The 17,685-nt window shown below is 50.6% G+C and overlaps 1 protein-coding gene across 1 annotated transcript in view; it reads right to left on the bottom strand.

Moving 5' to 3' along the window:
• The window catches only part of LHX4 (LIM homeobox 4), a 65,677-nt gene that overhangs the window by 25,078 nt on the left and 22,914 nt on the right, over positions 1-17,685 (bottom strand). The window contains exon 2 of the mRNA XM_054038103.1: positions 15,573-15,744. Coding sequence (XP_053894078.1) covers positions 15,573-15,744 — 172 coding nt within the window. The remainder of the gene's footprint in view (positions 1-15,572; positions 15,745-17,685) is intronic.

Raw genomic sequence — 17,685 nt, 5'->3', positions numbered from 1 at the left:
AAACAAGGCCCTCTTCCCCGGCACTAACTCCAGGTTACTTCCTTGGAAGTCATGGATAGCTCTGATGAGTGGCTTTGGTGGGAAGCAAGTGAATGGCCGGCAGTAGAGAGACGTGTCTTTATAGAAAACAAATACATAAAGAGAGTCAAGGTCACAGCTCTGACCAGGGGAATAACGTCCCCTAGACAGGGCTTCCCAGGTGGAACTTCACCCTTGTGCAGAAGAACTTCGGTGCAACCTCCGTGGTGCTTAGACTTGTGCTGCCCCTTTGAATAGGGGTGAGTCCTACCCACAGTGAATAACTCCCAGTGGGGCTTTGCCCACAGAAAGCCAACATTCATGGCAACCTGATGATGGCACCATGCCAAGCAGGGCCCAGGGACCATCCACTGCAGGGGCTGGCTCAAGGCAAAGACCTACCAAAACTTCAGAGGCACCAACAACCCTGAGATACAAGACAGCAAAGAACACTGCGGAACTCATCCCTGACTCCATGTGATCCCTGATGGGGCCAGGAGATGACTGCATGCTCACCTTTTCAGACCAGTAGGTGGCCACACTGGACCAGAGGGAAGGGCAGAAGAGGAGGCCAAATATAGGTGGGAGTAGGGGAAGGAGGAAGGCAGGCAGGAGGAGACGGAGGCCCAAAAGACAGGCTGGAGTCAGCAGTTTGAGACACTGCCACAAATTATGATGGAGTCTCTAGCAACCCTCCTCTCAAGCTCTAGTCTCAATCCCCAGCTCGCATCTGCAGCCTGCCCGTGTGCAATGGTAACAATATCCGGTTCCTTTCTTCTCACACTGCTGCCCCACGTAAGGTGACCAGACAGAAAGTGAGAAAAATCGGGACAGTGGGTGGGGGGTAATAGGAGCCTATATAAGAAAAAGACCCAAAGAACGGGACTGTCCCTATAAAATCAGGACATCTGGTCATTCTAGCCCCGCACCAGTGCTCAGAACTGGTTCCTGTGGGCACTGCGAGGACACAAACCTTCCATCAGCTGCCACCTACCTCCTGAAAGCACAAAGCAGAACTGCACTTCAATGTATCTTTTTGCCCCCTTTGGACAGTGTGAAAAATGTTCTGCACTTTTTCTATTCTAATAAAAAGTCATGTTCTTTAATAGCCCTTGTCGAAGTATATCAAAGGCCAGGAAACACTGCTAAGTAAATGGTATCAGAGGGGTAGCCGTGTTAGTCTGAATCTGTAAAAAGCAACAGAGGGTTCTGTTAAGACTAACAGAATCTTAAAGGTGCCACAGGACCCTTTGTTGCTTCTTGCTAAGTAAATGCTTCATTTGTGATTACATACAGTAATGATTGCCTGACATCAGATCAATCAGTATTTAAAAGGCAAATTAATTAAGGGTATGTGACCCAAGCACATCAGCATGGCGTTTTCACTCCGCTTCCCCAAAGCAGCAGTGTGAGCGAAGTACCAGCACAGAGCATCTGCTCTCTGGCTTGCCACCCTTGTTCTCATAGCAGCAGTGGGCGCAGAACTCCAGACAGGCTGAGACGGAATACTGACCTGCCACAGCCAAGGTCAGGGGCCCCTTTGTGCTACATGCTGTGCACACAGAGACAGACCAGGAGGGAATCAAGCCCTGGCCTAATGAGATGACAATCTAAGATGGAAGGAAGGAAGGCTAAGTATAGAGCTGTTGGGGATTCAATTTACAGTTGGGGAAAAAAAAGAAGACTACAACATTTCAAAGGTCAGAACTGAAATGAAACGTTTTGAAATGATCAGAAGGAAGCATTTCATCAGGCACAGTCCAAATGGTTTGTGGCTTCTCAGGTTATGAAAGTTTTCAAGATTTCAACTTTTTGTTCCGCTTCAGGATGGGAAAACATTTTGAAAACTCTCACAGGCCAGGGAAACCTGCCCAGCTTTAATAACCACCCCTGTTGGGCAAAAGGGGAACTGAAGCACAGACTGATGAGATGAAGTAAGTCTGGGGCAGAGCTGGGGACTAACCCCTGAGTCCTAGAGCCACCTTATCCACAAGGCCATCAGCAGCCCCTGTAGTTCTATCCTGTCCGTTCCCAGAGGTTTTGGAGCACACAACCAGCAGGAGGGCTGTCCCTACCCATACACAAAGTACGCAGCTGCGTAGGTGCCCTGCGCAGCTGCGTGCTGTTCCAGCCCCTGCTCCGCCTCTTCCCCATACCCCCTGCCCCTGGTCCACTCTAGCCCTGCCTCTTCCCGCCCCTGCTCTGCCCCAGCCCTGCCCTCACTCCACACCTTCCCCAAAGCCCCCGCCCTGCTCTGTCCCCTTCCCGCCCCTGAGGACTGCAGCAGGGCCGGGCCTGCACTCACCAGCAGCGGGAAGCGCAGCAGCCCGGCCCCTGCTGCGCCACCTGTGAGTGCTGGGGGGCGGTTCCCCCCTGCCCCCCAAGCCAGCCCCGCCCCCCTGGAGGCCTGGGGCACCACACACACTCCCCACGGTGGGGGGAGAGGGGGCTACGTAGGGCCCCAGAATAGCTAGGGATGGTCCTGACCAGCAGCAACAATTTGTATCTCAGTTCAGTGTCACTCCACCTCTGCAGGCCTCTGGCCTGCCCCTCCAGTCTCCCAGAGGCACTGCACCCTCAACTGCTATTCATTTGTCAGCATCCTCATAACTGGGGCATGGCTCCATCAGCCAGGCTAGCAAAGGCTGGAAGGGTCCAAGTGAGTCCCAGCTGATGTGATCACCAGTCATGTCCCTGCTGTCTAAGAGTATCCCTGCTGATGCCTCTCTGTGCAAACTAGATTCCTTCAATGTTGTTGCTTTGTGACCCTTGGCAAATTTGCCAGTCCCTGAAACCCTCTCTGTGACTAACAAAGCCTGCACGGCTTATGGGTGTAGAACTCCTGGGCCCGACTGGGAAAAGAGAGGCTGAGAAGCAAGTTCCATCCATCCCCAGCACCAGTTGGGAACTCCCGAAATCATTCAAAGTCCTTCATTGTTTCGGAAGCAAAGACAACCTTGATCATGTGGGTCAGCATTTGCTTCTTATCCAGCTCAGCTTCTGCCCCTGAGGTCTTCCCAATGCCACAGAACTCTGCCAGGGAGCAACTGTTGTGTTGATGGCCAGTCTCTAGAGTACTATAGAAAGCCTCTTGTGCACAGGGGGGGCATTACCTCCTGTATGAGTGGATTTCTGTTCCATGACAACTGTCAGCACTGCACACAGAAAGGCTGTGTCAAAACAACTGGCTGGGTCAGCCTCCTTGGTCGCTGCCAGTCTAGACAGCCACAGCATTGTCCCACCAGTGGCAGAGCTCAGCCTGTCTCAAAAACTGTCCTTTGCACCATCTAGTATAGCAAGGAAGACAGGCATGAGCCTCTTCACTCCACAGATTCACGGATTCCAAGGCCAGAAGGGACCATTGTGATCATCTAGTCTGGCCTCCTGATAGCACCGGCCAGAGAACGCCCCCAAGCAATCCCTAGGGCAGATCTTTTAGAACAATATCCAATTGGTCAGTGATGGAGAGTCCACCACAACTCTGGGGAAATTGTTCCAATGGTTAATTACTCACCATTAAAAATTTACACCTTATTCCAGTTTGAATTTGTCTAGCTTCAACTTCCAGCCATTGGATCGTATTAGGCCTTTTTCTGCTACACAGAAGAGCCTATTATTAACAATTTGTTCCCCATGTTGATACTTCTAGGCTGTGAAGTATCTTTGTTAAGCTGAATAGATTGAACGCTTTGCCTCGGTTTCCTTTCCAGGCAATGCCCGAGAGAGCTCTGCGGGCTGGTGCCATGTCTGCCCTGCTCTGTGTCGGGGTGTAACAGAGAAGCTGGAGAGTGCTGCAACATGGAAAGGCAGGAAGGTCTCCATGACACCAAATAGCCACTGTGAGGGGATTTAAGATTTAAGAGAGCCTATAATCCTAGGTGACAGGTAGGGCTCGTCAGCAACCCTCCCGCCTCCCAGACCTTGTCAGAGGCAGTTGCTGGGGCACTATGAGATAGAATGCCCCACACGTACTCTTAGACACCACCACTGGGCGCAGAAATAGAGGTGGATGTGACAACATGGTTGTGAAGGTGACACACACCGAACCAGATGACTTGGAATTATCTGGCGGTACCCACAACCAGTTACAAAATCAGGGCTGTAGTCGGAGTGTGAACAGGACCGTTCAATTCTCTGTTTCCCCATCTGGGACTAAGAGTCTTTACCAACCTTACAAAGATGCTGGGAGGGAGGCTCTCAAACTTCGGGCCTGCCCCGCACTGAAATCAATGGGAGTCTGGCCAGTGGGCCAGGGATCAGGCTCTTATTGTTTGTGAAGCTCTTTCAAAACCTTGCACAGGAAGTTGCTATTTCAATGCAAACATTGCTGGATTGTTGCAATGTTTTATAGCCTAAATCAACTCCCGTGTGGCCAGCAGTATTTGAAGACCAGAACATTTCAGTACAACACACCATAAACCTGCCGGGGGTGGGTGGGCGGGGAGGTTAAGTGGGGGAGTTGCAATAAGGTACAAGAATGCATTTCTCACCTGTAGGAGGCAGCACCGACCTACACTACCTTTTCCAGCCTCCCATACACTTTATGCACAAGCAGAAGTGCCATTAATCTTCATAAAACTAGAGCAGGGGTTCTCAAACTTTATTGCACTGCGACCCCCTTCTGACAACAACAATTACTACATGACCCCAGGTGTGGGGGCCAAAGCCAAAGTCCAAGGGCTTCAGCCCCAGGAGGGGGGGCCTGTAACCTGAGCTCTGCCACCAAGGGCTGAAGCCCTTGGCCCTGGTCGGTGGGGCTCAGGCTTTGGCCAGCTCTGGTGACCCCATTAAAATGGGGTCACAACCCACTTTGGGATCCCACAGTTCGAGAACAGCTGAACTAGATAAAAAGTGCCAGTCTCTAACCTGGACCACAAAGTGCCCAATTTAAATATCAGCTTGATGGGGGCCGGATGGAAGAGTAGAAAGAAGAGGGGGGGAATATGGCTTTTTCTTGTCTGTTAAGGGAGAGGCAAGAGAGATTTTAAGGCTCTATCTAGCCCACCAGTCAGGGAGAATTGTAAGGTGGTCAGATATCCCGGTGGGGAAAGTGGGCTGGATGGAAGATAGATCTGCCCAGAGATCGGGCTCCGTGCCAAAGGCTGAGTCCCCAGAGCAATGCATTCATTAACAGCCCCCGCTGTCCCGAACGCGACACTAAACAGCCTGATGGAACACTGCTAAAGGGATTGTAAGTAAACAAAACCCAAGCGCTCATTTCTGCTGGACAGCCTGTCCAGCCATTTCGGCCCTCCCCCGGGGAGAGACACAAACAGCTGGAGAAGTGAGGAGGATATTAAGTCCCTGGATGACGGAGCTGATTAATGCCAGCAAGGTGCGGGCAAGAGGTACAGATATATCCTACTTCGAGGGAAAAGACTAAAATTCAGGGATTCTTATTGATCTGCCTGGGGCTTTATAAGCTGTGCCTGTCATACAGTCCCTCCCGCTGCATGGTCTATGGGCACCTGCACAAAATGCAGCACACACGATTGAACAGATCCCTTCACCCAGCCCTGGAGCTCATGACAAACTTCACATCCACGCCCCCATTCCCACCCCACAGGCAGAACCAGCCGGCCCAGTCCCGACCATACTCCGGAGCAGCAGGTGGCTCCTTGGTGTTCAGGGGCTTGGTCCTGCCGGGGAGAGGTTGAAACACGGGAGTCATGACAACTGTGGCCCCTTGGATGTTGGGGCCATATACCAGCCATGGCTGAAGAACACTGCGAGTGCCTCCAGTTCTCCTGTGCAACAGGAAACGGCCAGCCATCCTCAGCCCTAATTCCCTATCTAGTCCCACACACCCCGCTTCTGGACACACTGGCCTCAGTGGAGCAGCCCTGATTTACATCAACTGAGGATCTTGCCCCTTATCGGTAGCGCGCCCCACCCATGAGCAAAGGGATTTGAAGTGGGTGAGGGAACACGCCTTGACTCTAAGCCACTGCAGCCAGAGGCCCCGCAACCGAATGGTTTTGCAGGCAGACCCGCATTGCTTGCACTGCCCCTGAAATCCTGAATGAATACACAGGGCTGACAGAGGGACTACATCTGGAAAGAATTACCATGCATGGACTCCTGGGGTGAGCGTGTGTGCGCAAGGAGGGAGGCATTCCTTCAGCTCAGGGATCCAGTAGTGGGGGTCCCTCTTCAATCTCGCCAGGAAACAGAGTCACTTCTGGCAGCTCTGTATTTGCAATGGTGACCTAACCATGGACAGTGTATTCTGCCTCTACAGGGTGAATCCAATGGCTCTAGCAATGTACAGCCATTGGAAAGGCCACCTTGCAGGTGGGATATAACCCTGAGAGCCTGACCCCCTGTGGTAATTTAAGAACCCATGCCATGGCATTTGGCACAAGAGAAGGGGGTATTAGCTCCAGTGCTGGTCAAATTCCAACTTGGGCAATTACATTCCGCCTCTCTAAACTCCTCTGGCCTTTCAGTTGGATGCGGCATTCTGCCCTGTCTGTTCCAAATTGTCACGCAGTGTTGCTGTACGCTGTCAAACAGCAGCTGCATTTCACCCCAGAGGTGGCTGCATGAGATCTGGTCAAAGTGATTTTCTCTATCGTTTGTACAAGCAATCAGTAAAGTGCTTTGGGATGCCATATGATGAAAGGCACAAGGTCATTCTGCTTAACAAAGGTTGCCAACAGTTCAGATGAACCGATGACATGCTGCTCCTTCTAAAAGAAATAAAAGGATGAGGTATCATTGCCGCTGGACGCCTATAACTTTGGCAGTGCTGCATACGTATAGGGACTTGCCACGCACATAAAGAAAGGACACAGCCTCATGCCATGTAGCTGTGCCCTGCTTCCCTGTGCCAGGTCCCCGCAGCCATGCCGCCATCTTCATACGCTGGCACCTCCAACAGTGCCCACTCCCTCACAGCACTCAGCATTGTCCCAGCCTCTGTATGGCCAGCCACCCAGCTAGCTTCCCCTCTCTGAGTCTGCCCCTCCATCCAGCAGAGCTGCCCCACACATTTATCTAACCATGTCCACTGTGTCAGCAGGGGTCACATTCAGTAGTGCTCCTGCACTCACACTCATGGAGCAGTTTCTCTGCACACACACCCAGCCTTGCTACATATCATTATCGGCTGATGTATACATCATCTTTCACAAACGTTAGGTGCTTTACAGAATTAAAGCTCATTTTCATTAATATAGGAATCACTTCATCCATCATCAACATGCAGCCACCTCTGGGGCAGAAGGCAGCAGTCACTTCAAAGGCACCAAATGCAGTTCAACAGCACTCCATACAAGAAACTAATTAAAAGGTGGTAACTGACTTCTATGCTGAGGGGATATTGGGAGCCAGGATGTAGTCACCCAAGCTAGACTTCGGCCAGGGCAGCAGGGTTAGCACACTTACAAAAACTGCTACAGTAACTCCTCACTTAAAGTCATCCCAGTTAACGTTGTTTCATTGTTATGTTGCTGATCAATTAGGGAACATGATCATTTAAAGTTGCGCAATGCTCCCTTATAAGGTTGTTTGGCTGCCACCTGCTTTGTCCACTGCTTGCAGAAAGAGCAGCCCGTTGGAGCTAGCTGGTGGGGGCTTGGAACCAGGTGGACCAGCAGTCCCCCATCAGCTCCCTGCTCCCCTAAGTTTCCTGTGCCGCAGCCACCCAGCAGGCTATCAATTGCCGGGCAGCTGTCGCTTCCCCCACTGCTGTGTGCTGCTCCTGCCCTCTGCCTTGGAGCTGCTCCCGGGAGTCTCCTGCTTGCTGTGCGGGGTAGCGGGAAAAGAGGGGTGCTAATAGGGTGTCCCCCTCCCCCCACTCCTGCACCTTATCTCCACAGCGTGGGGGGGTACCCGACAGGGCTCAGGACGGAGGGAGCTTGCTGGCAGCAGCTGCTGTCTCAACTTGCTGATCTACTTAAAAAGGCAATGTACTTAGAGTGGTGTCAACATACTTAAAGGGGCAATGCTTGTCTCTCTCTCACACATACGGTGTGTGTCTCTGTCTCTCTCTCCCATACTGTCTCCCCTCCCTCCAATCGTGCTGCCTTGTAGAGTGTGAGGCTACATTAACAACAATGTGTTAACCCATGAGGGCTCAGCCAAGTGCTAGTTCATCATTTAGCAGTAAGGCATTCCCTGGGAAATATCCCACCCTCTTCCACCCTTAGACTCCACCACCTCAACCAAGCTTCACAATCATCATTGCTGTGTACAGTATTAAATTGTTTATTTAAAACTTATACTGTGTGTGTGTGTGTGTGTATATAGTCTTTTGTCTGGCAAAAAAAATCTCCCTGGACTGAACCCCCCCTATTTACATTAATTCTTATGGGGAAAGTGGATTCACTTAACATCATAGTAACAGAGGGGTAGCCGTGTTAGACTGAATCTGTAAAAAGCAACAGAGGGTCCCGTGGCACCTTTAAGACTAACAGAAGTATTGGAGCATAAGCATTCATTTTGCTTAAAGTAGCACTTTTCAGGAACATTAGGACAACATTAAGCGAGGAGTTACTGCATCGGACCTTTACTGGCCACAAGTGATCTGGACCACAGTCTCATGTTTCAGCCAAAAGAGAGCATTGCCAGCAGCTCAGTGCCCCCTAGTAATGTGCTCAGGCATTGCTCATGACCAACCCACTTGGTCTCCCAGCCCAGCACTGACCATGCCTGACGTAGTTTATCAGTGAGATCTCACAAGACCACATGCAGTCCCAGGGGATATGGCCATGGAGAAATAAGCCCTACACACCTCTAGCAATACCACATCTAAGAACACCTGAGTTGCCAAACTGGATCAGAACACAGTTCATCTAGTCCAGTATCCCATCTCCAACGCTGGCCAACACCAGATGCTGCACCCCCTACCTCATCCAGCAACGCCCTCTGCGTACACACCCAGGCACAGATCTGTAGCCACATCTGGTTTGCACACACAAACACAGCAGTGCCACCACTGGGAACACTGTCTTAGCCAAAGAGTGAGAATTGTAGGGCTCTAAAGAACTGGGATCCTCAGGGATAATTTCAGGAGGTGAGGAACTCAAGAAATCCCATTTTCTTAAAACGTCATTGGTCTGTCACATGAGAGACCCAGAGCAGGTATAAATCCACCACCTGTGTTAGCAAAACTCACTCCGATCCCAGCCATGAAAGCCACACCACATACTACTTCTGATTTCCCATTTCCACAACTCACGGCTGGTTACTGAAATTCCATAAACTCTTCACAGCCAACATTTTCCTCCCTTTTCCTGGCTGCACGGCCCACGATTGCCACTAGTCAGATCTTTGTTCCGTGGATGCCACGTGGCTAGTGAGTAACATGTGGGATCTAACTTCTGGCCGCTGACTTCAATGACAGCAAGAGTAGGCCCTGACACCAGTGAGAGAGAGCACTCTAGCAGAACATGCCAAAAAAATCAAACCTGCCCACACTGGCGCTTGTCTGCCTGCACCCTGGCACCTGAGCTCCAGCGCGCTTCTCCACGTGGCTGCTCACGATTCCAGAGAGAGCTGGGACACAGAAAATTCTGCAGGAAAATGGACCCTCCTGAATCTTTCTGTTGTCTCCCCCATCTCGATGCCAACTACACAACGCAGACTCGAGTAGTGAGGGGCATGAGGCTTGTGACAGCGGTTTGGCTGGTGGAAACAGCACTCATTTGCAGGGTGGGGAGGGGTTTAAAGGATCCAGGACAGTGACTCATCTTTTAAACGCTCAGACTGGAGCTACCAAATCAACACAAACATCCATAAAACTCTGCCCTGATCCCTGAACAAGTAATACCTAAGAGCTCTGGCTAGCCCAGGTAGCTAGTCCACAGATACGGCTGCAACCACAGCTCCAGTCAAAGGCCCTACATTCACAGCTGTCCCCCACCCTCCCAGCCATCCTCATAACTGCAGCAAGAACCTTCCTTTGAGGCTGTAAATTGGCAGACTTGCTCTTAAATCGGACTGAAATTTGTTTGCTAAGTCTGAAGGAAATTGATAAAGGCCAAGGTCTTCAAAAGTGACTCACGACATTCAGGGTCTCTGTTTTTGGGAGCCCAGCTTGAGGCACCTCAGAGGGACTTGCTTTTTCAGAGGGCTCAGTGTTATCTGAACTGAGGCGCCTTTCAAGATGTTGCAAACTGGGCATGTCAAAAACAAAGACTAAAAATTGTGAGTCACTTTTTAAAATCTTGGTCAAAATGCCAGAAGTGAAATGTGCATAATCACAATTTGACCATCACAGAATCCCCGATGAATTTTGTCCATAATAATACGTCTACATTACACTCCATCCCTATGTCTCCAAACACGCTACAAAATGTTCGTGAACTAAGTCTCAGAACGTGCCTGCAAGGTAGGTAGGTATTACGAACCTGGGGAAACCGAGGCATAGAATAGTTATGAGTCTGGAACAAAGCATGCAGTCAGTCTGGTGCAGAGCTAGGAATACAAGTCATTTCTGTGCAGAAGGATTAGCTTACCAAGGCAAAGGTGGAGAGAGCCCAGAACTGGAACTCAGGAGAGCTGCTTTCTGTTCCCACCTCTGCCACTGACCTGATGAGCGATCCGGAGCAAGTCATCTCTCTTTCTCCTCCCTCCCTCTGTCTGTCTTGTCTATTTAGTATGTGAACTCTTGGGGGCAGGGACTGTCTCTCACTATGTGTCTGTACAGCGCCTAGCACAATGGGGGCCTGAACTTAGTTGGGGCCGCCAGGTACTACTGTAATACACATAACTAATGCACACCCAAACCAGTATGGACTATCTGCAGTCCAGTGGATTAGCAGAGAGGTGTTTGCAGGGAGTGAGAAACTGGCTGAAAAGGAAAAAAGATCCACATTGGCCTAGTTGCCCTACAGAACTATGACAAGGGATGAAACACAGGGCCTAACAGTACAAGGAGTGACGGGTAAGAGAACCAAGACACTGATATCAAGTGCCAATGGACTGCTATTATTACCCCTGGCCAAAGGGTTATCAGAAATTAGGAGACAGTTATCAGGCACAAGCAGAAGGTAGATTAGGACATTGCCAACGGTGGGCATGTGGTGAACCATGACTAACACACACACTGAATTTGTTTACTGCCATCGCGTCATCCATGTCTTCCCCTCCCTCACCCATTTTGTCCACCTGGGGTGCTCTATCATGAGCTATTTGGGGCAGGCAACACCTGTAGCAAACCAAAGTCACTCCAGTTCCTGCCATTGAAACAGACAACCATGATGATGGTGACTGATCACTGATAGCAAATCCAGCTGTCCTACAGGCTATGTTTACACACCCATGTATGAAACAGACAGCCACTGTGAAACAGCCCTGCCACCCAGATACAATGATAGCACGGAACACAACTGAACCACTCGCCGGGAGGATCTGGTCCATTGTGTTATCCTAGCACAATGGAGCTTTAGGAGCCCGGCTGAAAGGTACTATTACTTATACTTAGCATCTCTATGGCATCTTCCTTCCAAGGAATGCCAAGTGCATTATAGATATTAACCACTTGAGAGGAAGGATAGTCCCGTGGTTAGGGTCTGACCCAGGACTTGGGGAGAAATTCCCTGTTCTGCCACAGACTTCCTGGTTGACCTTGGGCAGGTCACTTAACCTCTTTATGTCTCAGCTCCCCAGCAATACAATGGGGATACTAGCACTGCCCTGCCGCACAGGGCTGTGGTGACAATAAATACCATACAGCTCGTGAACCACCTCAAAATGTACACATTCAAGAGCACCAAGCTACAAAAGCTAAGTAATATTAATTCAACTTTAAGATACAGGCAGGTTTTTTTATCCCCATTCTACAGGTAGGGTAAATGCAGACAGAGAGAAATTAAGTGAATTGTCCACACAGGTACAGTTGGGACTAGAACTCAGGATACCTGATACCCAGGCCTCTGTTCTGCTTTCTCACTTTCCTGCATATTGACACCAGCATGCTAGTCCCACAAGATGAGAGATCTAGGCTGAGCAGCCTAGTTAATAGTCAAGGCCACCATGAGCTGCTCTGAGCTTGTTACACTATGAACACACAATACAAATAGGATGACATCCCTTGCTACGCTGCGTGGGGGGAGGGAGCCAGTCTTTCTCTCCTATTCCCTGCCTCTCCTCTACAGGAAGATCTGTGCCCACCTCAACTCCCAACTCCTCCTGCAGGAGGGAGAGGAAGAAAGAGGCAACCCTGAGGCCCTGTCGCTAATGCCCTCTCCCCTCTGAGAGCTTGCATTAAATCTTGGTGGGGATGGCTGAACTTCTAAAACTCAGGAAATTGCATCACTGATTTCACCCTCTTTCATTGAGTCTCCATCCTGGTAAAGAGTGGGGAGCTCCTAACCAACCCTCACCCAGTCCCTCCACATGCTGGTCTGTCTGTCTGGGGGGCCAAGATCGCCTTTTGAATCAATTTCCCCTCTTGCCCCCATTTTCATCCCCTGGCCACATCCTGTCCCCACCCTGCATCCCTTCATAACGGCCAGCGCCATGACAACATCCATTAAAAATGGCCTCCTTCCAAGTTCAGCTAGATCTACTGTAGCCACAGGGGCAGATGGCACAAGGGAACATGAGCTGCACCTCCTCAAGAGGTGCAGCAGAGGGAACTCTCCGCCTGCCTCATCCTGCTCCCCCAAGCCTTTTGGGACTGACTCCTCCCAGGCCAAGAACCACCAATGCCTCCTGGACTGAACTTTCTAGGTGCCCTTGTTGTGCCATCCTCCTGCGAAGAGCAGCCATGGGGTACCTGGCATGGAACTAGCAATACTGGCAAAACTGTGCACAAAGATAGAGGAACTACCCAGTCTAACATAGTGGGGTCTTCACATTGCCTTCATCACTGGGGTCTCTGAATGCCTGTGTCTAGTGATGTCCAGGTGAGTCTGGGGATGGTCTCAAGTCCATCTTGAAAGAAATCCAAAAAGAAAGTGAGACAGTAGACGCCGCATCCCATTTACCAGAGGTTGGGGGACAGGGGAAATCCTGACCTGGGATTACAGCTGGAGGGATACTATTCACTTCACAATTCATCAGAGAAATGTCACCATATTTGGGGGATGAGTTGCTAGACAAGTATTGGCTTCATTATTCTCCCACCTGACATAGTTGGGCAAGGAATGCGCGGGACCATGCTTGAATTTTGTAACATTTTTCAGATCAAATCTTCCTGACTCCTTTGTGTCCTGTTTTCTCTCCTGAGACTCCTTTAGTACAGGGTAGATATCTCACCAATACCCTGTGTGCACCCAATGCAGGGGGGAGGGATAGCTCAGTGGTTTGAGCATTGGCTTGCTATACCCAGCATTGTGAGTTTAATCCTTGAGGGGGCCATTTGGGGCAAAAATCTGTCTGGGGATTGGTCCTGCTTTGAGCAAGGGTTAGACTAGATGACCTTCTGAGGTCCCTTCCAGCCCTGATATTCTATGATTATACTTTAGAAGGGGGATCTTTATAAATACCCTGGGCATGAGCCAGCAAAGAACATCATGGCCTGGGACTCTTTTACAAGTGGGGAACCGATATCAAAATAACCACTGGTGTCAGATGCCATGGAACACTCAGATCTGGAGCCCAGGTAGAACAGAGCACAGTAATGTGCAGCAATTAACACGGAGCTCTCTGAGAGGAAGCCATTTGCATTACGCTGTCTTTGTGCCTCCTTGCATAAACATGCCATGTGTCTTAGATCTGATGGCTCTGCTGTCATATCCAACATACTCCAAATGCGCCTTGTTCATTCCTTTTCCTCTCAGCCACCAAAAGACATCTTGGGCCAGATCCCCTCCTGGTGTAAATCAGCATCTCTTCAGTGAGCTACACCAATTTCCACTAACCAAGGATCTGGCCCATACGTATCTTGCCAGATCTTCAGCTAATGTAAATCAGCATCGCACTATTGACATCAGTAGAGTTACACCAGTTTAATCAGCAAAGGATTTGGCCCGATATAGATACAGATATTAACTGTCCTTTATAAAATGACTGCATTTTGCAATCGGGGATAAAATGTACTGCAAAAAGTCCAATTTTCATTGCAAGAATAATGCTCTTTCACAGAGGAGCCATGGACAGTCCAGGGTTTGTACATCAGATAGTTTAGAGTAGTGGTTCTCAACCAGGGGTACATGTACCCCTGAGGGTACGCAGAGGTCTTCTGGGGGGTACATCAACTCATCTAGATATTTGCCTAGTTTTACAACAGGCTACAGAAAAAGCACTAGTGAAGTCAGTACAAACTAAAATGTCATAGCGACAATGACTTGTTTATACTGCTCTATATACTATACGCTGAAATGTAAGTACAGTGTTAATATTCCAGTTGATTTATTTTATAATTGTATGGTAAATATGAGAAAGTAAGCAATTTTTCAATAATAGTGTGGTGTGACACTTCAGTATTTTTATGTCTGATTTTGTAAGTAAGTAGTTTTTAAGTGAGGTGAAACTTGGGGGTACTCAAGACAAATCAGACTCCTGAAAGGGGTACAGTAGTCTGGAAAGATTGAGAGCCACTGGTTTAGAGGCAGGTACACAGATTGCAAATGCCCCAAGTGTGAATTAAATAAGGCTTTTATCCTACTAAGAAAAAATATGGATACAGGGAAATGAAGGCAGCAAAAAACAAAAACAAAAAAAACAACCCACAAAGAGAGGAGATCTTGAAAAGCAGCAGGGATCTGGAGTCTTTGTGTGGGTTTCTCCTGCCCTCTAGCTCTGATCTGAACAGATGTGCTTGATGCAGGAAGAGTGATTAACAAGCCGAATCCTTAGTCCAATTTGGGCTTAAAAATGTAATAGGGAGGGAGGGTGTGGGGGAGAGAGGAGTATTAGAGAGATTTGGGTCTCTAAGAAGGTTAAATCCCCACAAATAGCATTCAGCCTGTGGCAGTTTTAAAGCAGCAAAATTCCCTTTATTTAAACACTTGGGCTTAAAAAAATGTATATATAAGAAGATTTTGGAGAAATTATGCTTAAAATTTGTCCAGTTGTTTCCATGTCTGTCTGTACCGGTACCTGCTTAGGGAACATCATGCCTGTCTTTCCATGATCGCCATCTGTTTTCCTTTTTCTCTCCATTTCCACCAACCTCACTGTGGGCTGTACCCCCATGCAGCCAGCCTGTCTGGGAGGCCAAATGGTTCCCCTTCTGATGAAACCCAGAATGAGAGGCATGAGGGTGGTAACTGGGGGCTCCCCAAGCTGGCATCTCTTGTGAGCTGGGCAATTGAGTTACTCTGAGCTGATCCCAGGGGAGGCCAAAGCAACCATGTCCTGGTTTTCGCTAACCCTAAACTTTGCCAGGGGCAGGTTGGGATTCGATTAGCAGAAATATTAAGTTAGAAAGGGATTTATTTCTAATGAAAAACAGCTTGGGAGCATTGTTAGGACCCTGGTGTGCTCCTGAGAGCGGGGCTCTTAGTCCTAAACCCCTTGGCAAGCGCTGGCAGGGAGTTTCTGGAGCAAGGTCTCCTGTGCAAGGGGGAGCTTTCTCCACAGCCTGGTGTGAGCTGTCAGAAAACACCCAGGCCACTGCCACTCAGCCCTCCCAACACAAAGGAGATGGTTGCACTTACTTGAAGAAGTCTTCCTTACAGTAGACGCTCCCGGCTCTGGAGAAGCACCTGTCCACTAGCTGCATCTGGCAGTCCGCGCACTTGAGGCAGGAGCTGTGCCAGTGCCTGTCGAGGACTTTCAGGATGAACTTATCCAGGATGTGCTGGTTGCAGCCAGCGCACTGGGGAATCTCTGACGAAGCAGCAGTCGGGGGAGGAGGGAGAGAGGAGAAGAGCAGGGTCAGTGAGGATGGCACCATTTGGGGAAAGGAAAAGGTGCAAGAGGGCCTCGGAGGCCTGTATCTCCCTGCTCTGTGGGAACAGAGGGAGCCGGTCACTGAGTTAGAGTTTAGCTTTCAGGGAGCTAAGCCCACCTGGTGTCCCACTCCCTTCTGGATGAGAACACTGCGTGCTCACCCAGTCCCCTGCTCTCCCATCGCTCCAGCTACACCCCATGTCTGTGCTGAACAGCGTTACAGCTCAGGAGTGCCTCAAGACCCCAGCGAGACGGCACAGATATAGCGGGAGACATCCCTTCAGTGGCTTCTGCTCCCCTTCCTCGTTCAAGCCATCCCGCTCATCCTCCCCCTTGAGGCCTTGAGCAGCTTCACCCTGGCTCGCCTCAGCTCCCATGTCTTCCTGCCCCCTCTCCCTAACTCTCCCCTCACCTCCTCCCCCTACTCTTGGCTTCCAGCCTTTCTCACGCTGCCCCCTGTCCTTGGGGCAGCTTCCAGCTTCCTGTGCACCAACGGCCCCTTCCCTTCCTCAAAGCCCCTCTTAAAACTCCCTGCCTTCAGCCTCCCTGGACCACCCTCACTGACCACATCCCCCGGCTGCCCCCAGAGACAGCACAGCCACCACAGGGCTTGCTTCATACTGGACGGGCACCGCTAGGCTCTAACTTCTTTGGCGCAGGGCCTCTATTGCTTTTCCCAGTGCCTTGGACACCTGTGGCACGAGATGAACAAGGCCACCCACTCTGGTGCTCCCCTACATGCCTCATCCCCAGTGGGGAGTGGGCATGCCACAAGTTTTCCCTCCCAGAGAGCCTGTCGGGGGTCCCCCTCCCAGGCCCATCCCAATGGAAGAGTCTGGGCTGTAACCCATGGCTCTCCAGGGCAGCGTTGGTGGCATAGAACTGCTCTGCAGAGGCACTTTGCTGCTCTCTGCCACCCATTGGCATCACAGCCACGGCAGGAGCCAGGGGCTCCCCAATGCACTCCTGCTCCCGAGGGTGGGGATCTACTCAGCTGTGTGGAGGGAGACATTGCAAACCCTGTCCTCAGGAACAAACTCCTGTTTGTGAGGCACAGTTATTGTGAGAGTCCAACCAGCACCCCTTCCCCTGCCCCCCCACATATCGACATCCCGACCTAGCTCTCCCACGGCGGTGAGTGGGAGAGACTCTGGCGATATCTGTGGAGCACGAGCCCCCTCCACTCACAGAAGTAGGCAGGCATAGACCTTCAGCTGTGGGGGGAGGGGGCAACATGTTAAAATATTCTTTCCACTGAAGAAGGTCTTACTAAAAAGTGGTTGTGGAGACGGCAGCTCCTGGATGGGGCTCAGAGCCGAGCTCCCGACTGTCCACTCCCACTAGCAATCCCCCAGCATGTTGTGTGAAAGGAGCAGCTACCCCCATGCCCTGGCGTAATTCCAGCCTGGTGAAGAACGCCCGGCTGCCTACATTTCCTGGCACTTACGGGCTCTGTGTGAATCATTCTATATTGAATTTGACATAAAAGCCTAGGTCAGGTGACATGTACTTAGAGCACACACAAACTCTGCCTGAGGAGAACATTTCTGAGGTCGTAAAGTCCCACACACAGTCTCCCTGTCCCCGTCTCTTCCTCGCCCCCACTGGCCTCCAGTCACCCACACACCCACGTTCCCTATCCCCACTGGCTCCCTGTCCCAGTGTCCTCCTCCAATCCCAGTGTCCCTCCTCCCAGTCTCTTTGCTCAGCCAGTCACAGTTCTCCCTCTGCACTCTGGCTTCTCACCTGCTCTGTCCCCCTCCTGCCACCTCTTTCCCCCACCCCTTGGATCCCAGTCCCCACACTCCTGATTCCCAGGCTCAATGCCCAACAAGTTCCAATATGCTCTGGTCCCCCCTCTGGCTCCCAATCCCCATC

The sequence above is a fragment of the Malaclemys terrapin genome, chromosome 8 (assembly GCF_027887155.1).
Source record: "Malaclemys terrapin pileata isolate rMalTer1 chromosome 8, rMalTer1.hap1, whole genome shotgun sequence".
NCBI lineage: Eukaryota > Metazoa > Chordata > Testudines > Emydidae > Malaclemys > Malaclemys terrapin.
Note: the sequence above shows the minus strand (reverse complement) of the source record. Positions and strands in the feature narration are given on the sequence as shown.